Here is a 20,463-nt window from a genome sequence, read left to right as displayed (position 1 = left end):
CTCTCTCTCTCTCTCTCTCTCTCTCTCTCTCTCTCTCTCTCTCTCTCTCTCTCTCTCTCTTCCTCCCACCTCCTTCTCCCCATTATCTCCCTCCTGGCTTCTTCTGTAAGAAGCTTTTCCCCATCCTTGAGCTTTTAGCACCTCTCCTCTGTAACTGTCTCCAGTTTATCCTGTATATATCTTATTTCTGCATAATTATTTCAGGTTATCTCATGAGAGCTTCTTGCCAGCAGGGACTGTTGTTTTCCTTTCTTTAGAGACACTGAATAAATGCTTGTGGACTTCTCCTGTTTGCAACGCATTTCTCTAGCATTAGATTTACATGAAGGCTATTACATATTAATAAAGCTGGTTATCATTGTTCCAAACAAGTGGGATCCAAACTAATGGTCCTTTGCTTTATCTCCCCTTTCACTGACTCCATCCTACACAGCGCTATCCTGTCCATGTCAACATGCCCTTGACTTTTGGGTTTTCCATAGCTCTTTGCCAACAGTAATTCAGCACACAGAAGCCTTTTGTGTATTCTAGAATTAAAAGCTGTTATTTTGTAGTCTCAGAAACTAAATGTACTGCCTGCTGTTAATGAATGTTTAGAGAAATTTAAATAATAGATTAATATGTAGTTTACCCTCTACCCGAATTTTGAGCATGGAGGGCCTGGGTAGATGTGTACTATGAAAATGCTGAGTGATAGCAATACCACTCAACTTAGTGGGTACAAATTAAAAATAAATTGAGAACTTGAAACTTGGGTTTTCATCCCAGACTATCATAGAATATCCATGGTGAGTCTATTCTATGCATGCGAATGAAGCTGAATTAAGTGATTTTGTTTATCATTCAATATTTCCTCTAATTTTCTTTGACAGGATTATTTCTATATCTACATGTGTTAGCTTCTATCTTTCCAAATTGAAGTACATTTTATTTTCTACTCATTTTTCAGGTTCCTCACACAACTTGGTCAAAATACCCACCCTCAGGACCTCCAAGTATAGTCTTATTTGCCAGCTTCATTAAAATATTGTTTACTCTCCTTTCCAGACTGTTATAAAAATGAAATTGTAGTAATGGGCTTTAATATTCAATGCCAATGCCACCCTCTGATTTAGTTTTTTAAACATTTATTATTAATTTTGGCTTGCCAATATTCAACTGATTTTTTTTGTGTGTGTGCAGGAAAGTTCATGTCTATTTACATTTGGATTGATTTTTTACAAAGAGTTTATATGTTTATTGTAGCTAAAGTCTAGACTGGGTTAAAATCAGGCTTTGTCACATAATCTCAAGATTGACTAGAACAGTGAATCTCAAAGTGGGCGCCACTGCCCCCTGGTGGGTGCTGCAGCGATCCAGGGAGGCGGTGATGGCCACAGGTGCATTTATCTTTCCTATTAATTACTACTAAATTTTTTTAAAAATTGATTTCCAGGGGGCTAAGTAATATTTTTTTTCTGGAAAGGGGGCAGTAGGCCAAAAAAGTTTGGGAACCACTGGTCTAGAACAATCAATTAAACACTTAAATTTTTCAGTTGAAATACCTGCTTTGAACAATAGTCACATAATGTTTCCAGGAGCCAGGCAGCTGGTACTGACGTTAGATGGCTACATTGGGTAATACAGACATAATGACATCATGATGGTCATTGGATGTTGGTCAGTTAACCCAGTCAAATCTAAAAGTTGGAAGAGACCTCAGCTACTATCTATATCCCAGCCCTTATCCAACAAAAAGTGCCCATGATATCATATCTGACAAGTGGCTATCTTGTTAGAGTTTGAGAACCTTTAATAAGGGGAAGGCTAATAATTTTTAGGGAATCCCATTACATTCTTGTATAGGCAAATTTGGAGGAAATTTTTCTTCCTAACATCAAATCTAATTTAGTCTTTTTGTGACCAGCCCTGAAGAGTCCCAAATGAGGGATCCTACTGGAAGAGTCCCAAAGGGGACTGGTAAAAGCTGGAGGCTTCTTGCCAACTTCACCCCAACTCTTACCAATAGCAAAGCATTTGCCTCCATCAATAAAGAGAGAGTTCTGTACCACTGGGTTTGGGGACAAAAGTTACATTATTTTCTCAGTAAGTGTGTGACAGTGTGATAAGATGTGTATGGCCATTTGGATCTGGGATTATTCTGCTTACATAAAGTTTTGAAACTAAGGGAGGACAAAATTCCAAGATGGGCACAGGGTTTTAGAAATGCAAAATTGCATTTTCCATGCATACTGACTAAGGGTTCAAAGCATTTCTTTACAATCTTATGTATTTTATTTTATTCATTTAAAAACACTGTTCTGAGATGGGAATCATAGGCTTCATCAGACTGCCAGAGGAGTCTATGACACTGAAAATATTAAGAACTTCTGCATTAGAGGGAGAAAGATATTCTTCTTGAGATATGAGCTGACGAGTTCTAGGCTACCATCAGCAAAACCTGGATAGTGTGGCTTTCACTTTCAAACCATGAGTTGGGCAATATATTTGCCCCCAGGTTTTAAATGGGAGCTGTACTATGGAAATGAAAATAAAGCCTCACCATATATATGGAATATACTTCCTCATCCTCTCTACCTCTTAGAAGCTTTAGCTTCAAGACACGAATCCCAAATCTTTGGTATGGGTCTCTTTCCTCCTTGGTGGAGATCCACGCCTGATGCCAGCATGAGGGGCAGATAGGAGCTGATGAGCAGTACCGAGTATGTTCGTCCACATGGATGGATGGACACGTTCTCAGTACTTCTCCCTGGTAGCACATTTTTCCTCACTTATGCCAATCAGCTGAATATGGCATTTATAGCCTCCTGATCCTAATAGACTGCGGGAGGCATACAACGGGAACCCTCCACCTCCACTCCGACCTTATCCCAAGGAAGACTATTCATTCTCATCACTGATTCACTCTTCTGGACCTTCTCTCATTTCTCAAAAACAGTTTCTCTATTTCAGAAAACCAGTCCTTCTCTTCAGTCAGTGGGGGAGACCCAGCTTTCTGAATGCAGCGATATGGTCATGTTCTGGTTTTGTTGGTTTTTTTCCTCCATCATTTTTGATCAACAGGCAGTTTTCAAGGGGACTTTATGACCTTATACATGGTCCAGTCTCTCTAGTTTTTTGAGTTAGAAAAAAATGTTCAATAGAAGATTGATGTCCTTACTAAATTATTTACCTTCTTATAGGTTTTTTGGGGGGTGAGGGGAGTTATTTTGTTCTTTCTTTACTATCTCTTTTTTACAGCCTTTTTTGTGCCTTAGTTCCCCTAGGAGGCATCTCAGTCAACCCTAGCAAAGCCTGTTCTCTCATTTTGCTGTCACCACTTTTGTTTCCTCCAAGTCTCCCCTAATTTATGAATTCTGTTGTTGCTTCCTCTCCTCTCCCCTTCACTGTCAATGCTACTCAGGCTTGGAGTATAGGGTAATGTCTTTAAATATGTTGTCATAGGGAGAAATTTCATCCCCTCTAAAATCACCCAGACTACTGGGTGATAGGCTACACTATCAATATTTGTTAACTACCTACCATGTGGCAAGAAATGTGCTAGGCACTGGAGATAAAAATACAGAAATGACGTAATTCCTATCCTCAAGGACCTTATATTGTATCTGGAAAAATGCCATACATAAATGTAAGTGCAAAATATACACAAATGTCATCATTGGCAACTGGGAGGGAAGATAAGAGGAGCAGAACTTTCAGTGAAGCTGAGAATTCTAAGAGGCAGAGGTGAGGAGGGAGCATATTCTAAGAACCGGGGGAATATTTTTGCAAATAAATGGCGCCAGGAAGATGGTATACCATGTGTGAGAGACATCAAATATGCCAGTTTGGCAAGACCATGGAATTCCTGAAGGGAATAATTTTTGTGACCTGAATCCCAAAGCCCTTGGGTATGGGACTTTTTACTCATTGATGGAGATTAGCATCCAATGCCTACTTGAGGGACAGGGCAGAATTGATGAGAGCATGAGAGAGAGAGGAGAGCTGTAAATCTCTTGAATTTCTTTCTTGAGTATCTTTGAGCTCTTTAGTATCTTCAGATTTTAGGCTCTTCTGACTTCCAGTTTCAAGAAAGAAGGTAGATAATGCAAACTCATGGAAGAAGACACATGAGAGGAGCTGGCAGCCTCCATCATGTCCCTATTCTCCAATTTACTATCCTAGACACATTGGAGGAATGTCCCTTTGGATAAGGTCTCAGACTCTTTCTTTCTTGGTCCAGCTGAGTTATATCACTCCCAATGGGCGAGCTCCTTTGCTCTGTATTGTCTGTTATATATTATCCTGTGTATACTTTCTCTGATTTCTGTTTTATTATCAATTTGGATAAATGGGGTTCTTTCCTAATTGCTATTTGTGTTCATTGTGGAAATGGTATTTGTTGAGAAGAAAGTCCAACCTGGGATACAGAGCTTGGAGTTCTTTTACTCCCATTAATGAACATTAATCAAAAACTTAAGCTTGAACCTGAAAATGAATGCCCCTAGACTAACAGTATTTAAGGAAGAAGGTAGATTATCATTCTATCCTGGTATTTCCTCTCTCTGAGGAGATTAAAGTGTCCAGGCTTCTGATTCCAACCTTATGCCTCTGCTGGAAGGATTTAAAGTCTCCCTTAGAGAAAGGTGGGGGAAGAAGAAAATGGAGATATCTATCCTGCCTCCCTTCAAGACATACAATGATCCCCTCAAGCTTCATGTGGGAGATTGCTTTGTTGAATATGGAATAAGCTTAGAAATATTAAAAGAAGTCATATTGTGAGAAGGCCACTGGCAAGCAAACGAGCAACTCATTTTATCTCTGACTATCATCTTCACTTACATATTTAATCTATTTATGTTTGGGCAATTCTATATTTTGGCTGGTTCCTGCTTTTTATTCTTCTCTTTTCAACAAATTCTAGCCTAACTGAATTAAAATTATTCTGATATTCATAAGTGCTATTGCTTAAGGAATTTCACTGCTGTTCTCAAATTGAATTATATTGAATTGAATTATTTCAGTCACATTCTAATAGGAATACATTGCATTTACAAATTCATTTATTGCAATAGCAGAAAAAATATTTTTTGGAAAAGGATATACATAACTCAAGTGCCTTGAAGTAATTAATATTCAGAAATATTATTTTTAATCCTCTTCTAAAGTCCCTCCCTCATGCCTAGTTGCAATGTGAAGGTGAACCTGAGTTTTCAAAGGCTATACCAGGGAAGTCTAAGCTGGGGCAGGTGCTATCATACTAGAAAGGCTCCAAGTATAGGTCTCACAATGGACTGTGTAGCTGCCATAAGAGAGTTCAATGAACCAAATGCAAAGAAATTTGTTGCTAGAAGGCTGACCATCACATGGATTCTTTTTTTTAAAACCCGGCAATTCATGAAGACGTACTAATAATGTCTTAGAGGTATTACAATTTTTGTTAAATTGGGGAGTATCAGAATAGCCAGGTAGCTCAGTAGACTGAGAGCCAAGCCTAGAAATGAGAGGCCCAGGGTTCAAAAGTGGCCTCAGACTCTTCCTAGCTGTGTGACCCTGGACAAATCACACAATACCCATTCCTAGCCCTTACTGCTCTTCTGCCTTGGAACCAATATACAACATTGATTCCAAGATGGAAGATAAGGGTTTTAAAAGTAAATAAATTAATAAATTAAGTGAGGGAGTATCCAAACTTTTTTAAAATTATGATTTAATTAAAATAATACATCAGTTTCAGCTTATTAGGAAAAAAACATGGCTCACCATGAGGTATGTAATACAAGACTTATGCAAGATCTCTTGCATTTGCAAAATTACCCTAAGCAATTCTGTCAGTTAGGAGATTGGAACTCTGGCCCGGCAGGTGCTAGTCCCAGGAGCTGACAGTTTGAGCTGGGACTATAAAAACCCCTGCAGAACCAACCTGGAGGGTTCTGATTTTCTTGACCTCACCCAGACACCCAGCTAACCCTGACTTCCCCTTGGGACCCCGGGAGGTTGAAGGAAGGTTGAAGGGAGGTTTGGTTTGTGGATCATGGGCAGGATTTAGATTAGGGCAGCCTAGCAACAGGGACACCCCCAAACCAATTCATCAACTATATCTGTCCAGTTGGTGGACCGCACAACATCAGGGCAGTGTTAAACTATCTCTGGCTGAGGGCTGGTTCCCTCAGCCTGGCCTTGCCTTCTAGGTCCATAGCCAACACTTGCCAGTCACCCCTAGCAATGGTCTCTCAAGAGCCCTAAACCCTCTTACCTCAGTTTTCCCTTCCTTGTTAAAATAAACCCTTAGCCTGAAACTGTGAGCTTCTGGGGACACCCCCAAACCAATTCATCAACTATATCTGTCCAGCTGGTGGAACAAACAACATCAGGGCAGATATTATCATACTTTTTTCTGAGTATCAGGTAAAAGATAGAGAGGTAGCCCCACAGTCCAGATTTTTCAGTGTCTCTTGGCTCTTTGGATTTTGACTTTCTGATTAGGACCTTGGATTATGGTGAGATTCACTTTGGGATTTGCATTTGTGGTCTGGAGACACTAGGATTAGGACTTAGGTTATTCATAGCTAGGTGATTTTTTTTTACCTCTTTCCTATATTTCCTATATCTCTACTATGCTGTAATAAAGCTACTATCTTCATGAATTAAGAGTTAATTTTATAAATGGTGACCACAATTCAATTTTTTAAATTTTATATTTGTTAAACCCATTTTTAATTATTGCATCCTCATGGAGATGATGACAGTGGTGATGATGATACATTTATATAGCACTCTGATATTTGAAAATATTATCTCATTTGATCCTGACAACAACCCTGTGAGAGAGGTACATAACAGGTACTTAATAAATGTTCATCAATTCATTAACCGAATGAGGCAGACTGTGTAAGTGACTTGCCCAGGATTACTCAACTAATAAATGGCAGAAACCTAGTTTAAACACAAATCTTTCTTATTCCAATAATAGTACTGAATAGGATGGTCTATACAGTAAAATCACAGATCCTTATATTTTGTATATATTTTGTTTATTGCATTTGAAATCTCCAAATGGAAGCAGGATGATATGGTGGCTTTAGATTTGGCACTAGAGTCAGGAAGCCCTGTATTCAAGACATTCCTTTAACACATCCTAGCTGTGTGACTAGTCAAATATTTAGGGCCCCAGACTGGAAATTGCAGAGCAGACACCTATCTTTCTTAGAAGAAGAAGTTCCTCATTGAGAGCCTCCTATATTGGTAAAGTCATAGATCCAGTCAAAAAAATTTTTTTAACTTCAAAAACAGGTATCCCATGAATGTTCTTATTTGTAATCTTTTTTCCATCAAAATATTTGATTATTCATAACATACCATTCCCAAAGTTTCTGTATAACAATCTGTTTTTCTATACTCTAGGGCCATTTTTAAAATAATCCATGTGACCTTGCTTCCCTACATCTGCTATTTACTGCATGCTACTACCAGTAAGAATGTGCATCAAATCCCAAATGATTCATGCATTAAATATGCATTAGAAAAACAAACCATTAGATTATACTAAGGGGAAAAAAACAAATAGATTTGTTAAAGGAAATTTAATAAAACATGTAAAGAGAATTGCAATTCATCCCTCAACTACAACATTCTTAGAGCATTCGGTGTCCCAAATGAGTAAAGAAGTGGTATAACTCAATTTTAATTGCTTCTTTGTTTTATTTTCTTTTGTGATGGTTAAGAGATCTAGAATTACTCCTATCCAAATAAACATATCAGTACCTACCCTAAAGGTAAACTTTTATTATATTAAATAATTCTTACATTTTGCAGCTTCTTTTTTTCAGAGTTGTACTCAATTAATTTCCAATATTATTGATGTAGAAATAAATATATGCTTAAGTAAAGGCATTGTCTCAGAAAGGGATAGAACTCAAAATCTCTATGATTGATAAAGGAAATTCTTCCTAATGTGAATGATTCTTTATTTCAGTTATACTTTCACAAGCCTATGACCTAAAAGTTGACTCTCAGTGACAAATAACTCCCCAAATAATATTATTTGAACATTGTTTAACCAGTATTATAATATTTGATACTACTCTAGAAGAGTACAAGTTCTTTGAGAGTAAGTCTTAATGATTTTTGTCCTTGTATCGCCAGTGGCTTGCATACTGTAGGCACTTAATAAATGCTGAATTGTTAAATTAATATACTCAGTCCACTGATAAGGAAAGGAAAGGACAAATAGGAAGAAATAATTCTTTGGGTCTTTATCGCCTCTTTCCTTAGGGCACCTGGCAATATTTCATGCCAATTTTTCACAGTAAACAATGCCAAGATACATCATTACTTCTTTCTTACCATGATGGGGAACAGAAGAAATCAATCTGAAAAAAGAAAAGGTAGTTCATTGATACAAAAGTTTTGAGAGATGGCTCTATTGGTAATGTCCAAAAAACTGTAAACAACGGATAGATCCAAATATAGGGAAATAACTAACTAAATTATGGTGTGTTAACAATAGGGAATGTGGCAGAGTCCTTCTCCTCTTTCAAGGAGCAGCCCAAGCACTCTCCTCTCCATCAAGTCTTTCCTGAATACCCCCTCCAAGGGCTGCTCTTCTTCCTTAACCATCTTGAATTTAACTACCTTGTATTCATTTGCATTTCTTCTTATATTTATTTTGTATAAGTGTAGATCTGTACTTGAGTCACAGAATGTAAGTTCCTTGACAGTAAGAACTATTTCCTTCTTTTGATTTGTGTGCACAGTGCCTGGCTCATAGTAGGTAGTTAAAAGATGTTTATTGAATGATTGAGAGTCAGCAGACCTGGGATCAAGTCCTACCTCTTGACCCATAATGGATGTGTAATCCGGCCAAGTCACTTGAGCTTTCTAAGACTGGAAAAGTGGATAGAGTGCTAGTCTTATTCTCTGGAAGACCCGAGTCCAAATCTAGCATCAAATACTTTTTAATTATGTGACCCTTGGCAAGTCACTTTATTTCTTTCTGCCTCTTTTTCCTCACTTGTAAACTGGAAATAATAATACCATCATATCACCCCAAATCACTGTGAAAACAAAATGAGATTTGTGTAACATCCTGCAAACTTTAAAGCACTATCAATTAATGGATCATAAGTATTTACTGCATACCAGGCACTGTGCTAAGCTCTAGGGATTAAAAAAAAAAGCAAAAGACAGTCTCCGTCCTCAAGAAGTGTATGATTTAAAGAAGACAACCACCAAACAAATATGTACAAGGCAAGCTGTACACAGGAAAAATAGGAAACAATTAAAAGCGGGAAAGTTTGGGTTTAAGAGGGATTAGAAGAATTCTCTTGTAGAAGAAGATGTTTAGTTGTGACTTAGAGGATTCCAGGGAGGTAAACAGTAAGAATGGAGGAGGAGAGCGAGCATTCCAAGCCTTGGGGGACAGCCAGAGAGAATGCCCAGGCTGGATCTGGAGTTGGCTTTGGAGACAGAAAAGCCTCTATTCACAATTTGCCCTTGATGTGAATACCTGCTTTGTGACCAAGTCACAACTTCTCAGCATGCCCAGATGATGCTGTTAAGAACACCATCACAAAGGTACACTGGAGATGCTTCAGTGGTGACGCTTCAGTGGAGAAGCAAAGCCCTTCCTCTCCTCACCACCGAATCATGTAAAGTGCCTCGAAAGGACAAAATCAGATGAGCGAAGGGGCTCCTCTGCAGGACACAGCCTTGAAGGTAGGTGGGATGGGGGCATCTCCATGCTATAAGGGGACAAGATAACTCCCACCAAAATGCCAGCTGTCCCCACTCCACCTACTGCGCCCGAGTCAGAGCCAGCGTGCCAGAATCCAAGCGGGTGCTGGGCAGTCTCTAGGTTCTCAGGAGCTGGCTGAGAACACCATAGACTTAGCCTGAGAGCAGCAAGGCTTGGGACCCCAGGAGGTGAGGAAAGTGGACCTTGGGCACAGAGAGGGGCAGCACACAGCAGAAGCCAGGGAGACTCAAAAAATAGCCTCAGGGCAAAAACCTCTCCATGGCACAATACACACAGAGCCTGCCCTCCTCACTCACACTTCTGGCTGGGAAGGGAAGGAAAAACCGACAAAGCAATGGCCAGCAGCACCCAAGAAATACAATCTTCAACCACCAAGAAGAACAAGAAAAAGGCATCAACCCTGGATCATTTTTATGAAGAAAAAAATCCAGACTACAGAGGAGACAGCACAGGTTGACAAACAAGTAAACACATCCAAACCTTCCCAAAAAATGGAAATTGGTCACAAGCTCTTGAGGAACTTCAATTTGAGATGATGAACCAAATGAGAAAAATAGAAGACAGTATCTATTTAAAGCCATCAGCAAGCATCATCTGCAATAGGGATGAATTAGAAGCCTTTCCAATAAGATCAGGAGTGAAACAAGGATGCCCATTATCTCCTCTATTATTTAACATAGTACTAGAAACACTAGCAATAGCAATTAGAGAAGAAAAAGAAATTGAAGGTATTAAAATAGGCAATGAGGAGACCAAGCTATCACAAATGATATGATGGTCTAAAGCAGGGGTTGGCAACCTTTTTGGCCGTGAGAGCCATAAACGCCACATTTTTTAAAATGTAATTTCGTGAGAGCCGTTCAGTGCTCACAGTGCCGCTCCTGTAACAGCGCCTGAAAAAAAATGGACTTTATGGCTCCTGCAGAAAGAGCCTAATTGGCTCTAGAGCCATACGTTGCTGACCCCTCGTCTAAAGAATCCTAGAGAATCAACCAAAAAGCTAGTGGAAATAATCAACAACTTAAGCAAAGTTGCAGGATACAAAATAAACCCACATAAATCATCAGCGTTTCTATGTATTTCCAACACATCCCAGCAACAAGAAGTAGAAAGAGAAATTCCATTTAAAATCACCCTAGACAATATAAAATACTTAGGAATCTATCTGCCAAGACAGATACAGGAACTATATGAACAGAACTACAAAACACTTTCCACACAATTAAAACTAGATCTAAATAGTTGGAAAAACATTAATTGCTCATGGGTTGGAGCTAACATAATAAAAATGACAATCCTACCCAAAATTATTTACTTATTTAGTGCCATGCCTATCAAACTACCAAGAAACTTTTTTACTGAATTAGAAAAAAACTATGACAAAGTTCATTTGGAAGAACAAAAGATCAAGAACATCAAAGGAAATAATGAAAAAAAATGTGAAGGAAGGTGGCCTAGCAGTACCAGATATTAAACTATACTATAAAGCTGCAGCCATCAAACAGTATGGTACTGGACAAGAGACAGAAGGGAGGATCTGTGGAATAGACTTGGGGTAAATGACCTCAGAAAGACAGTGTGTGATAAACCCAAAGAGCCCAACTTTTGGGACATGAATCCACTATTTGACAAAAACTGTTGGGAAAATTGGAAAACAGTATAGGAGAGATTAGGTCTAGATCAACATCTCACACCCTACACCAAGATAAATTCAGAATGGGTAGATGACTTGAATATAAAGAAGGAATCTATAAATAAATTAGGTGAACATAGAATCATATACCTATCAGATCTGTGGGAAAGGAAAGATTTTAAGACCAAGCAAAAGTTAGAAAATATTACAAAATGTAAAATAAATAATTTTAATTACATTAAATTAAAAAGGTTTTGTACAAACAAAACAAATGCAATCAAAATTAGAAGAGAACTAACAAATTGGGGGAAAATGTTTATAACAAAAACCTCTGACTAAGTTCTAATTACTCAAATTTATAAAGAGCTAAATCAATGGTACAAAAAAAGCAAACCATTCCCCAATTGATAAGTGAGCAAGGGACATGAATAGGCAATTTTCAGATAAAGAAATCAAAACTATCAATAAACACATGAGAAAGTGTTCTAAATCACTTATAATCAAAGAATGCAAATCAAAACAACTCTGAGGTACCTCCTCACACCTAGCAGAATGGCTAACATGACAGCAAAGGAAAGTAATAAATGTTGGGGGGGGGATACATTAATGCATTGCTGGTGGAATTGTAAATTGATCCAACCATTCTGGATGACAATTCAGAACTATGCCCAAAGATTGCTAAAAGACTGCCTGCCCTATGATCCAGCCATTCCACTGCTGGGTTTGTACTCCAATGAGATCATAAGGAAAAAGACTTGGACAAAAATATTTATAGCTGCACTCTTTATGGTGGCAAAAAATTGGAAAATGAGGGGATGTCCTTCAATTGGGAAATGACTGAACAAATTGTGGTATCTGTTGGTGATGGAATACTATTGCGCTCAAAGGAATAATAAACTGGAGGAATTCCATGTGAACTAGAAAGACCTCCAGGAATTGATGCAGAGTGAAAGGAGCAGAACCAGGAGAGTGTTGTACACAAAGACTGATACACTGTGGTAAAATAGAAAGTAATGGACTTCTGTACTATCCAGAGAAAGAACTATAGAAGTAGAAACACAGAAGAAAAACAACTGCTTGATCACATGGGTTGATGGGGATATGATTGGAGATTTAGACTCCAAATGATCACTCTAGTGCAAATGTTAATAATACGGAAATAGGTCTTGATCAATGATACATGTAAAAGCCAGTGGAGTTGGCTATGGGAGTGGGAGGAGGTGAGAGAAAGAACATGAGTCATGAATCATAGGAAAATATTCTAAATTAATTAATTAAATAAAATCTAAAAATAAAAATAAATTTAAAAAATATATTTTTAAAAAGATACACTGGTGGAAAGAATTCCCTTTCTGGGAGTTCCACATACCAATGAAATCACAAAAACTTATATAATAGATTAATCAATAGTATTTATCAAGCTACGCATGGTCCTAAGAAAATACAAGCAAAAAAGAAAGATTGTCACAAATATGAAGACTACAAAGCCTTTGCACAAGGTTGAAGCATCAGACTTGGACTTAGTGCAAAGACTTCTTTCATAATGAATAGCATCTGATAGGTATAGATTTCCTTCTTTCAAGAATCACCATATTCTTCATAACTGATGAGATGCTTTGCTTTGATAATAAATTTTGGGGAGTTTCTGTTGTTTCACTTAGTGAGGTGAGGAGGAAGGTAATGGTTTGCTATTTTATTGTCTGAGATGCAGGATATTCTCTTAGACAAGGCTGTTTGAAAGAGAAGCCAAATAAAAAGACTATGAAACACACCAAAAAATAGGCTTTTTTTCTTTTTGAATTGTTCTTTTATTCAATGTCTATAGAAGAGTTACTTTTCTTTCAAATGCTTTCTCTGCAGCAAGGATTCTGCAGTCATTGTGACTTATCTGAGCATTAGCAACTGGGAGAAAAACATTAGAAAATTCATTGTCATCATTCTGTGAATGCAGTAGGAAAAGGTTATTAGGATTTGGCATCAGAGGAGAACCCCAGGCAGCCCACAGTCTCTTCTGGATTTTCAGCCTCAGAAACTTCCAAACAAATGCTAATCACAATTCCCTCCATTCCTGAAACAGACCAAATTGTCCAGGCAGCCACAGAATATGAAGTGATTTCCTCGAAATGATGTGTTTATGTGCTTTTTTTCCCCCTCTTCCATTCTGTTTGAATCCCTAGCATTTGAGGGAATGAGCATCTTACTGGATTCCATTTCATAATCCATGAGCCCTTCCAGTAAATTATCTTTTCCCCAGAAATATAATGTTTCACATCCCTTTCCCACTAAATTCCATGTTTTCCTCTCTGTAATTGTGATGAACTACACCAGTGGTTCCCAAACTTTTTTGGCCTACCGCCCCCTTTCCAGAAAAAAATATTACTTAGCCTCCTGGAAATTATTTTTTTTTATTTTAATAGCAATTAATAGGAAAGATAATGTACCTGTGGCCATCACCGCTCCCCTGGATCACTGCAGCACCCACCAGGGGGCAGTAGCGCCCACTTTGGGAATCACTCAAATACACAATGACATCCATTAACACACCCCAAGGAGGTCAAAGCCATTTCAAGAATGGATTTATTTACTCAATAAGCCAAGCCCCCATATAGCCCAGGATATTAGTTTATTTCATTTCAAAGTCCTTCCAAAAGGCTCTGATCCCTTTTCACAGATAATGTCCACCAGATTAAGGAAACTCTAAAATAAAGATTAGGGTTAAGGTTACATTAGTTGTCATTGACACCCCGCTTCTTATATTTAATCAGGGTAGAAATGAGGAGAAAAATCAAATATTTAGTGAGCATTATTTTGAATAGCATTTAGCACAGCACTTGGCCCATAATAAATACTTAATAATTGTTTATTAACTGACTGAGTAGACCCTATTACTAGATATTAGTGGTGGGGCAAGGTTGGATTCAAAATATAAAAAATAGATTGTTTCCTACAAGACAGCTAGTTAGTGTAGAGGATAGAGTGGTGGACTTGGAGTCAGGCAGACCTGAGTTTAAATCATGAGTTTGACCCTTACTGACTGTGTGACCCTGGACAAGTCACTTATTGTCTCTTAACCTCGGTTTTCTCATCTGTACAATGATGTCAAAAATAAAACAGAACCTAGCTTATAAGACTCTTGTGAGAATTTATGCAACAATGGATATAAAGTGCTTTTCAAACCTTAAGGCACTCTATAAATGTTAACTATTATTATTACCTATAAAGAAGTTTCCTAATCTAATTGAAAAGAGAAAGTCTTATCTCTCCAAAAAGATCTAAGGGCAAGGATGGTATCTTGTACTTTTTTTTCTATTTTCTATAGAACCTGAAGAATAAAACGCAAGGCATATAACATTTAATAAATATAAGCTAATCGCACAGTCTATATCTCTATAAATGAATTAAGGTGTATGAGAAAGCCAGTGATAGGAGTAAAGATGGATTAATATTGAGGTGGGGGAATATTTTCTTAAACAGTTGATACAGTGCACATATATTTTATTTTCTGGCATCAAATACACACAAGGGTTGTAAGAGAAGAGCAGTATGGCATGGTAGAAAGAGCACTGGATATAGAGACAGATGTCCTGGATTCACATCTCTGTGCTATACCTTAGTAGCTTTGACTTTAAGCAAATCACTTAACCCTTCTGAATTTCTGTTTCTTTTTGCACAAAATGAGCAGTTTTAATTAAATTATTCCTAAATTCTCTTCTAATTCTAAATCCTATTAATCACAGCCTTGCTATATTTCTGTCTTCAGAGTCCATGCTGAGGTCTTTTAAACTTGGGCCTACCTTTTTTTTTAAACATTTATTAATATTCATTTTTTAGAAAAGTTAACATGGTTACATGATTCATGCTCCTACTTTCCCCTTCACCTCTCCCCCTCCCCCTGCCCCTGGCCGATGCGCATTTCCACTGGTTTTAACATGTGTCCTTGATCAAGACCAATTTCCAAATTGTTGGTGGTTGCATTGGTGTGGTAGTTTCGAGTCTACATCCCCAATCATGTCTGCCTCAACCCATGTGTTCAAGCAGTTGCTTTTCTTCTGTGTTTCCTCTCCTGCAGTTCTTCCTCTGAATGTCGGTATTGTTCTTTACCATAAATCCCTCGGAATCGTCCTGGGTCATTGCATTGCTGCTGGTACAGAAGCCCATTACATTCGATTGTACCACAGTGTATCAGTCTCTGTGTACAATGTTCTTCTGGCTCTGCTCCTTTCGCTCTGCATCAATTCCTGGAGGTCTTTCCAGTTCACATGGAATTCCTCCAGTTTATTATTCCTTTGAGCGCAATAGTATTCCATCACCAGCATATACCACAGTTTGTTCAGCCATTCCCCAACTGAAGGACATACCCTCCTTTTCCAGTTTTTGCCACCACAAAAAGCGTGGCTTTAAATATTTTTGTACGTCTGTTTATCTATGATCTCTTTGGGGTGCAACCCCAACAATGGTATGGCTGGATCAAAGGGCAGGCATTCTTTTATAGCCCTTTGAGCATAGTTCCAAATTGCCATCCAGAATGGTTGGATCAGTTCACAATTCCACTAGCAATGCATTAATGTCCCAATTTTGCTACATCCCCTCCAGCATTCATTACTCTCCCCTTCTTTCATTTTAGCCAATCTGCTAGGTGTGAGGTGATACCTCAGAGTTGTTTTGATTTGCATTTCTCTAATTATTAGAGATTTAAAACACTTTCTCATGTGCTTATTGATACTTTTGATTTCTTTATCTGCAAATTGCCTATTCATGTCTCTTGCCCATCTATCAATTGGGGAATGGCTTGATTTTTTTTTAAAACCCTTGTACTTCGGTGTATTGTCTCATAGGTGGAAGAGTGGTAAGGGTGGACAATGGGGGTCAAGTGACTTGCCCAGGGTCACACAGCTGGGAAGTGGCTGAGGCCGGGTTTGAACCTAGGACCTCCTGTCTCTAGGCCTGACTCTCACTCCACTGAGCTACCCAGCTGCCCATGGCTTGATTTTTTATACAATTGATTTAACTCCTTGTATATTTGAGTAATTAGACCCCTGTCAGAGTTTTTTGTTATAAAAATTTCAATAGCCAAAATTCCTTGAGTGGATCAATGAATGAATGAAAGAATGAAGGATGAATGAATAGATAAAAAAGCATTTATATTCCAGATACTTTGATAATTATTAGAATTAAAAATACCAAGAACTTTAATAATACTGGGGGAGAGAAAGCATTTAGCAGTATTCTGGCCAAGAAGGAGGTTTGGTCTGGAGGCACCAGGAATGGTGATCCACAGAGAAGTGAACTGACCTGCCCATTTTGGGAAGTAATGGTGATACTGATTTTATTACTATGCCCAACGCAAGAGGTGTCAAGAGAGAAGGTCTAAGTCAGGATGAAATTCAAGAAAGAATTCACTCTATAATGAATTCAGATTTATAAGCACATAGGATTCTAGGATCATTTCTAAAGACTGCACTCATTTCTAGTTTGCTCTAATACAGGCTCTACAGAAAATACAGAAAAAGTACAAGAGCATTCACTCACTGATTTTAATAGAAAATGTCTACTTAAGTGCAGTGGTGTTTGAATGACAAGCTCCTAAAAGTCTTCAAATGAAAGCTTAGAGCTTGTCAGGAATGTTTGGTGAAGTGCTGGACCCTGGCTAGGCTAGACTGTAGTTCTGTATCCTGAGATGCTTTGGCTCTTGTCAAACAGGGTGTGAGAGGAACACTGGAGATTGTGTTCTGACTAAGAGCTAATAGGAAGAGAGCACCTGGAAGCTCTTGGGAAGACTTACTGCATCATTGCTTTCATTTGACATTTCTGCTTTATTTCAAGTATTTATTTTAAAATCAGTATCTTGGAGGAAGCCCAACAGAATTATGAGTGATCAGTATTAAAGAAGTTTGCTGAAGAAGTCATCTGGTTCCACCTAGCACAAAGGGAAACTTGCCCTTTGGTGAAGCTGCCTAGCCAGCAAATTCCACTATAGGGATCCTCAAAGCACCTATCTGGTGGGGTAGGATGTCTTGGTTCCTTCTGTCTTCCAACTGGAAATTAACTCTGGAAAGAGAAGAACAAAGAAACCTTTCCCGAATCCCTCAGCTACTGTGTTTTGTATATACCTAGTTATTTGCATTGTGCCTACCTCCATTACAATGTAAGTTCCTTTGTCTTTCTTTGCATCCCCAGCACTTGGCATAGTGCCTTATAAGGGCTGAATAAATGCTTGTAGACTGACTGACTGTCCTATCATTTTGCAAGATATCAGCTGAAATAAGTCATAAGAAAGACATGCAGACTACCAGAGCTTATCAATTGTGTCAGCTAAACTAGAAATAAATGGTACAGGAGAAAGAATACTGGCTCTGAAGTCAGAAGTCTTGAGTTCAAAGCTTGCCTCTGAAGCTTACTACCCATATGAATTTGAATAAGTGAATGAAAAAATGCATTAAGCCCTTATTTCCAAGTACTGAACTAAGTAGTAGAGATAAAAATAGAAAAGGCAACTCCCTTGCTCTCAAGAACATTATTCCTTAATAGAGGGAGGCAACAAATATAGGAGGTTTAGCTATAAGCCAGATGGAAAGGTTCCATGGTCCTCAGAGTACAACAGGAGAGCAGATGATGATGCATCATTTTTCATGCCATTTCCATTGATAAAATCGTAACTGTTTTGGGTATTGAGCCACTTCATGGTACCAAAGACTTTGATGGTAAGAACTTTCTTTTCTCAGTCTTTAGTAGAAGTCGCTCCTGAGGAGTTAACTAGCAAGTACCTGTTCACATCTGCATTAGGGTTGCTCCTCTAACAATGGCTATGAGGACCAGACTAGAAGCCAGAGTGGTCATCTAGGGGATGCTGCTATTATAATCTGGGGATCTTGGGCTAAGGCTCTTGGGTTACCTCCACTTGGCCCTGAGAGAAGATGGTGGTCATGATGGTGGTTTGATCTGACTGGCACCTGCCACCTCTTGTCTCAGAATTCCCTACTACTTCAGCTAGGCTGCATTACCTGCCCTCTTGATAACAGCTGGTCAGAAGCTGATGCTGGTATAAGTCATTGATCATTGAACTGGTCGGCTTTTGTTTCCTCAAATGTCAAAGAAGAGGGTTGGAATAGCTGTCCTTTGAGCTCCCTTTCAGCTCCAAAACAATGATCAACCCTACAAACATTCATTACGCTTGAGGGATCTAGAACAACAGTGCCCCTGAGCCCCAAGTCACACATCCTTCCCAAAGATATTCAGAAGAGAGAATATGATTTGCTGGGCATGGCACAAGCACTATGAATTCTTGTTGGGAGTTTTTTCTTGTCATTTTGTGGTTCATTGTGATAAGGGACTTGACAATCAATATAGCTTATCCTGATATCACAGAGGAGAATCTTGTATTTTTTTTGGTGTAAAGTTAAAAGTTTAATTATTTTGATCCATTCAGAGATTGAGTCTTCTATGGCAAAAGAAAGATGAACATAAACACAAAGAACTTTGCCTTTTCTGGGGCAAATTCAATTTGCCAGTATCATTTCTCCTTCCACTAAAAGCAAACTTAAGTTATCAAGATCATTGTTCCTATAAGATTCAGACTAAATAATAACCTAAACTTGAATAGTAATTTGCACCTTAAAATCATTTAATTTTGCTGATGCACAGCTCAGGTCACATCTTACTCTGCCCCAAAACCTAGGATGGTTTCCTACTACATGCACAATATGTAAAGTAGTTATCATGACATTCAAGGCCTTGCACAATCATTTCAATCTAATTTTCCAGCCTTATTATTTCCCTTCATATTACTCTAGGTCACAGTTAAAACTGGGCTATTCACACTTTTGAGTTCTCCTGGCATTATCCAGCATATGGGTCTGGTCTAAATGCTTAAAATAGTCTTTGATTCTTACTGAAATTCCTAAAATCTCTCCCTTCAAGAAATAATTTCATGATCTCCTTCTCCCTAAAGACTTTTCAATCCCCACAGCTGGAAGTATTTTTTCCCCTCCTCAAATTTCCTTTGGTGCTTTCTTTGGATTTCTCCTTTGCACTTAAGACATTCTGCTTGGTATACTTGACATTCCGCATATGCCCAGCCCTCTCCTTAGACTATAAACAATTTGAGAGCAGAGAATGTTTCCTCTTTATGCTTGGCACAATGCTTTGTACATAGCACAAGCTTAATAAATTCTTGTTGCTGAACTGAATAATCTCATTATATCCTTACAATATAAGGTGTAATCTCTTTGAAGGCAGGGATTATTTTTAGCTTTGTCTTTCAAAATCTCTACCTCTTAACACAATGCGCATAGTTAATAAATGCTTATGAGATCAAATGGTTTATGGTGAAGAGTGGTAGGTGGTGTACCTTCATTTTACAGGTGAAGAAAATGAGACTAAAGACCTTAATTTCCAAAGAAATGGTAAAAATCAGAGCTCCAACCCAGGTCTCCCAACTCCCAAGTATAATGCTCTTTCTACTCCTCTGCCCCAATGTTTTTTTTTTTTTTCAATTCAATTACATATATACATTATATATGTAATGACATCACTTAAAAATATGAGACTAGCTCTATTATTGAATGGGTGCCATTTATTTCTAAATTTTCTTGTTTTCTCATCTGTTTTCTTTAGACTCCTAAGGGCCCAGTCCCTAGAATGGTACTACAATAACGTGAAAAGCCGCTTCAAACGTTTTGGCAGCGCCAAGGTCTTGAAGAACTTGTACAAAAAGCACAGACTGGAGAGTGGAGCTTGTTTCGACATAATAGGTATTGGACCCTGCTCCAGGGACTGTTCATAGGCTGATGAAGGGCAAATAACATGGTTGTGAATGAAGCGAAGCTTTGAGTGATGCCAGTCTGGGGGATGCAGGCTAGAGGAAAGCCAGTTGTATGGGAGCAGATAGAGCACAATCATCTAGGGCACAGAAACGCATTTGGATACCCCTGATTGACTAAAAAGTTAAAAAGGCAGAATTGGGGCCAGGGAAGTCAATCTAGTCATAACCTGAGTCTTCATTGTATTCCCTTTGGAATACTGTTAAATTTTAGAATTATAAAGCCTTGCAGTTAGATGAGATTTCAGGTACCATCTAGTCCAACCTGAACCTGAG

At 38.4% G+C, this 20,463-nt stretch overlaps 1 protein-coding gene across 2 annotated transcripts in view; it reads left to right on the top strand.

The window, feature by feature from the left end:
* LOC123249169 (myosin VIIA and Rab interacting protein) overlaps positions 1-20,463 on the top strand; it is a 400,862-nt gene that overhangs the window by 296,877 nt on the left and 83,522 nt on the right. For both annotated transcript variants that reach the window (XM_044678158.1, XM_044678157.1), the window contains exon 3: positions 19,983-20,119. In XM_044678158.1, the coding sequence (XP_044534093.1) occupies positions 19,983-20,119 (137 nt within the window). The remainder of the gene's footprint in view (positions 1-19,982; positions 20,120-20,463) is intronic.

Source organism: Gracilinanus agilis, chromosome 5 (assembly GCF_016433145.1).
Source record: "Gracilinanus agilis isolate LMUSP501 chromosome 5, AgileGrace, whole genome shotgun sequence".
In the NCBI taxonomy this organism is placed as follows: domain Eukaryota; kingdom Metazoa; phylum Chordata; class Mammalia; order Didelphimorphia; family Didelphidae; genus Gracilinanus; species Gracilinanus agilis.
The sequence above is the reverse complement of the archived record's forward strand: the minus strand, read 5'-3'. Positions and strand labels throughout refer to the sequence as shown.